The following is a 7,663-nucleotide window of genomic DNA, read 5'->3' as shown; positions in this document are numbered from 1 at the left end:
TTCCTAGGATAATGATAACATCATTATTAATATTCAGATATTAAACACTGTCTGTTCAGATATTAAATACTGTCTGTTCACCGAGTTCATGGTGCAGACAGCCTTCTGATGAACTCCTTCTGGTTGGGAAGCTAGTGAGGTCACAGCAGAGCCAAGGCCCACCCCACCCCCCACCACTGGCCAGGCCTGTGTGACCATCTCTGGGGACATGGCCTTGGTTTTGCCAAGACCAAGAGCAGCTCTTAGGAGCTGGGAAACCCTAGGACACGCTTCCCATAGTGCACAGGGCTTCCCGGGGGTGACCCACGCCCTCACGCCCTCCCAAGCGGGCGCTGCTCCCTGCTCAGCACGGAGGCTCAGTGGAAGGCGAGCCGGACACCGAGATGCCAAGGCGGTGGGTGAGGCCCGGCTGGGTCCCGGGAACAAGGATGTCCGTGTGAGCCGGACGCCATCCCACCCCGAGGAGGGGAGCCCCCGCCGCGCGGCTGGGAGGGCTCACCTGGAGCGTGACCCATGCTGTGTAGATCTGGGCCGCCTTTGCGGTCACGGGTGGTGTCCTGGCCCAGATGTCGGCGAGCCGAGCCCGCCCAGTGGCGAGGTCCGCCACGGGCACTGTCAGGGAGCAGCCGTACTGGTCGCAGGCCATGATGAAGTAGTACACGATGAAGGGCGCAAACAGCAGCAGGAAGATGACGCTCGCCAGGGAAAACCAGTCCACCTCCCTGCGGGGCCGACGGACGGCAGCAGGTCACGGGGGGCTGCCCGGCCCCCTGACCTCGCACGCGGGGCGCCGAGCCCCACGGGCACACCAGCCAGCACCTCCCGAGAGAAGGCTGTTGGCTCGCAGGGCCAAGGCCCCCACTGCCGAGGCAAGGCACCCCGCTCGCCTGCTCCGCTTTGAGCAGTCTGAAGGCCGACAAGCCCATGGACACCCCAAAAAGCTCAGGGCCCAGGACACAAGCACAGACGGGCTTCCACACCCCACGGGTCCGGAAGCTTCCGGTTCTGGGCCATCTGGGACACTCACCAAGTCCCCATCACTCTGTGGCCTGAGATCTAAGACCCCGTGTCTTACACACTAAGGGCAAAACCAGGATGCCCGCTGCCCCTGACATCAACTTTTACAGGAGATTCTTCTTCAGGTTCCTAACTTTCTAAGTTGGCAAACAGCTACTAATGACAGTCCTACTGATAAAGAATCGCTTTCACAGGTTCCTGAAATCCGAGAGCCCTCTTTACTTTCCAGCTGGGAAGACGGACGAGATGCTTACCAGGCTCGGCCCCACTGGCCTTGGGCTGCAGCGTTGCCGTTGGTGAGGCCGCTGGTGCTCTTGGTTTTAGGGGCGCTGGGCTGGGACTTCGCAGCCATTGGGCCCTGAGGGAAGGAGACGTCAGGCTGAGATCATCCCCCGACAAATGGTCACTGCAACTCCCTGCCGTCATTCTCAGGCCCCCACGGGGCTGGACTCCTTCATTCACCGACTCTCCACCTGGTCGTGGATGGATGATTCCAGGCAGGGACTCCCACTCCCGGAACCTGCAATAGCCTCCCGCCCAGCCCTGCTTCTGCTCTCATCTCAGTTCATTTTCCAACAACAGCAGAATATCCTTCTTGTTACAGAAACCCAAACACCTGTGGCTCGGAAGCCTCCCACCACATGCTCCTGCCCCCTCACCGGCACGCTCCCATCACACCTGGGGCTGCGGGCACACAAGAGGTCTCTATCCCTCCATGAATGTGATTTATCTTATTCACGATACCTGCTACTTCTCTGTTTAGAACACACTTTACAGGTCTCCTTATTCAGGTCTCATAAAATGCTCCCTCCTCAGTATGACTTTCTATTTTTCCTGGAGTTAATGGTTGCCTCACTTTTTCCATTCACTAAGATTTCTATGCATCTACCACTACTTTTTTTTTCTGAATGCTCTAATGAGCTGTCATACACATTAATAACTGCTCTACATATTCCAGCACAATATCTCCATTCCTCCGTCCCACCCAGAGCCATTCATCTTGTACCAAGAGACAAGCCAGCCCGTGGTCATAACATGAAGGAAGTAGTGACACCCCCCTCCAGAGTGAATTCACAGTGGTGACGTTTCAGAATATCAGGCGTGAAAAAAAAAAGATGATCTTCAATGCTTTCAGGAAAAAAATCCAGGATTAAGAATCATGCTAGTAGCAAGCTGGTTCTAGAAGCCAAGATGGAAAACTTTAAAAATTTGGAGGGAAACGTAAGCTGCTAAAGAAAAGGCCAGTTAAAGGACAAGAGGAAATCCCAAGATAATAGCTGGGCACTGGACCAGACAGTAACCAGCCCACTATGGCACAAGGTGAATGGCTTTGGGCCAGGGGCGGGGGGAGCAGGGTATGAAAATAGCACATTTTGTTGTGTTGGAGAGTATACAAAAATTACTGATAACTATGATGGCTCCGATATAACATGCAGGAAAAGCAATTAGTGACAGGTACACAGAAACCTTAGCACATGGAAAAAGGGAGGCAACCATTAACTCCAAATAAATAAATAAGTAAAAAGCCATATAAGGGGAAAAATACCAAACCATAATTATAGTACATTACGTGGCTTATCAGTAAATAATAATTTTGCCAGACAGAAAAAAAAAGATGTGTAAAGTTGAGGGTGCTAGAAGGAAATCATTTAGAAATAAGCAAGTAAAAAACAACACAAAAGTAGCTTAGAGAATGAAAAAGTACTTGCTTCTGGGAAGTGAGACTCTAAGATGACATAGGGAGCTGTTTATTTTTTATATGTAAGTCTTTTAATGCTGGTTTTATTCTAAATGTGGAGATGAGTCGCTTTAATACAACTGTACATTCACTTAAAATTTTTCAATGATGAAAACTGCAGCACATCACTTTATTTTCACACCTTATTTTATGGAGCATTTATGACGTACAAGGCAGACCAAAGAGTTCTTTATGGACAGAGGGCCACTCATCTTTACAGCCCAAAACACAGAATACTGAGCCTGGTACATGGCAGTTGCTCTGATTAACATGCTGGAAAACTGCAAAAGGGCCAGAAAAGTATAGGCTAGGAGCTAACTTTGGACACAAAAGCATGTTTTCTAAGGATTAAAACAAGCCCACATAATTATTTTAAGCTTATAATGGCCTTCATTCACCTCTCTGTCACGTGTGTGTGAGCTGCTCAGTCACGTCTGACTCTCTGCCACCCCATGGACCGTAGATTTCCCAGGCAAGAATACCAGAGTGGACAGCCATTCCCTTCTCCAAGGGATCCACCTGACCCAGGGGTCAAACCCGGGTCTCCTGTGTCTCCTGCACTGTAAGTGGGTTCTTTACCGCCTGAGCTACCAGAGAAGCCCCAAAAGGGAACGCTGTGGCTGCATGGGCCGGGAAATGAATGTGTCCCTCCCACGTGGCAGGTGAGAATTCTACCACTGAACCATCCATGCACCTCTGTCATAAGCATTGAATTTTTAATAAATGTGGAAGGGACACCCTTAGCAGTAGACGGCTGAAAATAGGGGAGAGGGTGGTGTCCAGGAAGTAACTAACTTTTTTTCCTAAGTATCAGGCAGGAGTGGACACTGAGCGCTGATGGACCAGCTGCCTTTGAAAGCAAGCAGCAGCCCTGAGAGGTGCTTACCTCCAACCTCTTTCCAAGCGGCTCCACTGCAGAATGTAGGTTTTCCTTCTTGAACTGCCCCCTTTCAACTCTCTAGACTCCTATGCTCCACAGGCCTGCGAGATCCTTTTCAACTCGCTGAACGGAGTCCTGCAGGGCACACAAAGGTGACGAAAAGACTCAGGGAGATAAGGATCAGAAATGATAATTTTCTCAAGTCCCACCTGGTAACCAAGCGAAAGGTGCGGCTCAGCACCCAGGGTTTGAAAGTGCAAGAGGCCTCTTGTGTGGGGATCTCCATGATAAGGTAATCTTATCTTGTAGCTTCTCTGCCTGGCACACACGATGTCTGCCAAAGAGGAAGCACTTATAAACAATGGGTAGGGCTGGATGGAGGGTGCTTCCTGGAGGAGTTGCCCTGGAGATGAGCCTTAACACGGTGGACTGATGAACAGCCCAAGCTGGCCTCTTTGCAGACTCACACTGGGCAGTGCACACGACCCTGGAATGTCTACACCATCGACCTGGATCAAGTCCCACACTGCCCACTCCACCCCCACGCCCACCCCTTCCCCGAAACATGCATCTTCTCCCTAGGCGTTCCTGGAACAAATGAGTGCCGTGAATACAGGGCATCACAGACAGTGATCTGGGCTTGGAGCCTGGTTCTCTGCAGACTTACTGGGCCCAGTGACCTTCCTGAGTGTCTTGGGGCTTCAAAGCCCCCACAGACACTCAGGGAGGAGCCAAGGAAGTGCATGGGGCTTTTCGGCACCCTGGTCAGCTCCCCGGGCCGCATTTTGAGTTCCACAGGTGACCCCGTGGACTGCAGCCCGCCGGGCTTCCCTGTCCTTCACCATCTCCCAGAGTTTGTCCAAACTCATGTCCAGTGAATCAATGATGCATCCAATCATCTCATCTTCTGTCACCCCCTTTCCTTCTGCCCTCAGTCTTCCCAACATCAGGGTCTTTTCCAACGAGTCGGCTCTTGGCATTGGTGGCCAAAGTATTGGAGCTTCAACTTCAGTGTCAGGCCTTCCAATGAATATTCAGGGTTGATTTCCTTTAGGATGGAGTGATTTGATCTCCTTGCAGTCCAAGGGACTCTTAAGAGTCTTCTCCAGCATCACAATTCAAAAGCATCAATTCTTTGGTGCTCAGCCTTCTTTATGGTCCAACCCTCACATCCATGCGTGACTAGTGTTTCCATTGCTGCCCTGCAAATAGGTTCATGGAGATGGGAAGTAACAGACGTATGCATGCCTATGGCTGATTCATATTGATGTGTGGCAGAAATCAACACTAGTGTAAAGCTCTTATCTTCCATTTAAAAACAGACAAATATTTTTTTAAAAAGAGTGAGCCCATGAAACTCTAGACACTCCACTCTCACGCCCTGATAAAGGCAGGGCTCTAGGCCCACACACTCATCCTCTTTCCACACACAGTCTGGCTGAGTGGATGCAGGCAGGCAAGTACCCACAGGACCTGTGAGTAATCAACCTTGTTCCTCAACCTTCCCTAATGGCTTCTGCTGATGGTGTCCTGCAATCATGAGAACTGCAAGGCCGGTCTGGCCACCACGTGGTCCCAGTGGGAGCAGTGTCTATGGGGCTTCTCACAGTTAAGCAGGCCAGGTGAGTGCCTTCAGCGTTCCTAGCTGAGAACACCACCATCAACAGCCCGGGACCCATGCAACAGATGACCTAAGTCCTGTGCCAGCCCTTTTGGCATCTTGAGGATTTGGTGTTTGGAGAAGCATCAGAGGTGCAGAAGCATGGCAAAGATGGGATGGCACGGTGATGCCCAGGCAGCCCAGATGCCACTGGCAAGGCTGTGAGTTCCCTGCAGGATCAGGTCTGCTGCCAACACGTCCCCACTTGGAACTCAAAGTGGGTGACCGTGAGCAGCTACTTCTACTCACTGGCCTCAGTTTCCTCATCTACAAAGTAACCCACTCTGTGGGGTAAACGAGGTCCTGGGGCCAGGTGCTCAAAGCCCCTCCCAAGCCCCATCAAACTTCTTCCCAGAGAGGCAGCCACTGCCAAGACCGCCATCAGCACCACCCAGGCCTCAGGAAGGTGGGCTCACGCAGGGTGTCGGGGTGAAGCTCAGCCTGGCAGAGGTCTAAGGCGGATGCCCCTGCAATGCCCAACCCTGAACCATCCTGCTGCCTTCCACGCAACTCATCTCTTCTCAGCACAGAGGCTGAAAACAGTAGTCTTTCGGGAATTCCCTGGCCGTCCAGTGGTTAGGACTCTGCACTTTCACTGCTGAGGGCTTGGGTTCAGTCCCTGATTAGGGGACTAAGATCCCATGAGCGGTGTGGTCCAAACCAAACCAAACCATCCTTTGCCCTCTTTCAGTGTGCCTGTGGGTCAGGGACCTGGGGAGGCTGGCTAGCTTAGCTCCAGCCTGGGATGTGATGATGTGGGTGAGCGTGGGTTTCCTCCCAGCATGGAGGCCTCAGGGCGGAGGGAGGAGGTGCCCAAGCTACCTCTTCTTCCTGGGAAGGCACGTAACATCACTCCCAGAGCGTTCTGTTGGCTACACTGAGTCGGAAGCCCACCACCTTTCCAGGGGAGGGGAAGCAGGCTCTGATTCTTGCTGGGGGAGCAGCAAGGTGTTAGGGGAGCACAAGATCCTGTGGGGGCCGTCCCTGGGTGACCAGGCAGTCACAGGGGCCACTATTCGCCGAGCAGCTACCAAGCTGCCAGCACCTGTGAACCCAGAGAATTCCCAGCCCACTCTCGAGATTGCCGTCATCGGGCCCAGTTTTACAGATGGGGAAGCTGAGGCAAGGAAAGTGGAGAAAGTAGCTAGCACAGACCTCCGGGGACGGAGCTGGGTCTGCGGGGCACACCACCTCCTGTGACGCACTTGGGAGGCGGAGGAGTAAAATTCAGAGTAGTGGGGCTTCCCTGGAGGTCCAGTGGTAAGCGTCCGCCTCGCAATGCAGGGACACACACCGGTTTGATTCCTGGTCCCAGAGGAGCCCACATGCCACAGAGGAACACAGCCCCTGCAACACAGCCATTGAGGCCATGCTCCACGACGAGGAGCCCTGAAACGAGAGGCTCACGCACCGCAACAGAGCACACCCACGCTTGCCACAAGCTGAGAACGAAGACCCAGCACAGCCAAAACAAAAATAGTAATAAAATCAAAAATTCAGAGCAGCGATGAGAACAGTCACTTTGTGAGTGCTGGGCTAGGTACTATCCTAACACACATAGAGAAGCAGCTGGAACATTACTGGAACAGCAGAGGTTCTGGTTTAGAAATGTGTCTGTCTAAGGAGTAGGAGACACATAAAAAGACAGATGTGCCCTAACTTGTACTTAAAGGGATGATAGAATTCAGGCCCAGTGAGGGCTAGGCAGCTGCTCTTCAACTGGAGGACAGTTCCAGAGGCCAGGTAGACTTGCGGGTTGGCTCCGTTGCTACCTGTCGGAATTTATCCCAGGACATAAACAGATGGCTGTGTGAAAAGGCAGATGCATGCACTTCCATTCTGGAGCACTTGCAACATATTGGAGCTGACAAAAGGACTATCAATAGGAGATGAACAACGCGCCCTGGTACAGAGAATACTCAGCAGCTGTTACAAAGAATGAGGTTAACACGGAAGAAGCTTCCCTGGTAGGTACCAGCACGAGGGCAAGCTGCAAGACAGTCTATCCCTAAGAAGCGATTCAAAAAGTCACTCTGATCCAGTGGCTAAGACTCTGTACTCCCAAGGCAGGGGGCCCAGGTTCAACCCCCGGTCAGGGAACTAGATCCCACCTGCCGCAACTAGCACTGGGCACAGGCAAATTAAATACTATGTTTTAAAGCCACACACCAAAATCCTCAACACTGTGGGCCTTCCACGTGGGGGTCCCAGCCCCTTTTCCTGATTTTTCTAGTAGACATGTACTTGTATTATAAAATAATTTAACAACAATAAAAAGAGCTGTTGAAATAGCTCTTGGGAGTCCTTAAATCCACAGTTCTGGGAACATTTGTGGCTCTCTCTGGGGGCAGGGAGGTCATCGGTCCTC

The 7,663-nt window shown here is 52.0% G+C and overlaps 1 protein-coding gene across 2 annotated transcripts in view; it reads right to left on the bottom strand.

Annotated features, from left to right (window-relative positions):
* Positions 1–7,663, bottom strand: part of DHCR7 (7-dehydrocholesterol reductase) — a 20,157-nt gene that overhangs the window by 10,226 nt on the left and 2,268 nt on the right. For both annotated transcript variants that reach the window (XM_010837645.1, XM_010837644.1), the window contains exons 2-4: positions 3,642–3,770; positions 1,272–1,375; positions 500–722 (exon numbers count right to left, since the gene is read on the bottom strand). In XM_010837645.1, coding sequence (XP_010835947.1) covers positions 500–722; positions 1,272–1,369 — 321 coding nt within the window. In that variant the 5' untranslated portion in view covers positions 1,370–1,375; positions 3,642–3,770. The remainder of the gene's footprint in view (positions 1–499; positions 723–1,271; positions 1,376–3,641; positions 3,771–7,663) is intronic.

Source organism: Bison bison, unplaced genomic scaffold, assembly GCF_000754665.1.
Source record: "Bison bison bison isolate TAMUID 2011002044 unplaced genomic scaffold, Bison_UMD1.0 scf7180017864080, whole genome shotgun sequence".
Taxonomy (NCBI): domain Eukaryota; kingdom Metazoa; phylum Chordata; class Mammalia; order Artiodactyla; family Bovidae; genus Bison; species Bison bison.
This window is presented reverse-complemented; position numbering and strand designations above follow the sequence as displayed.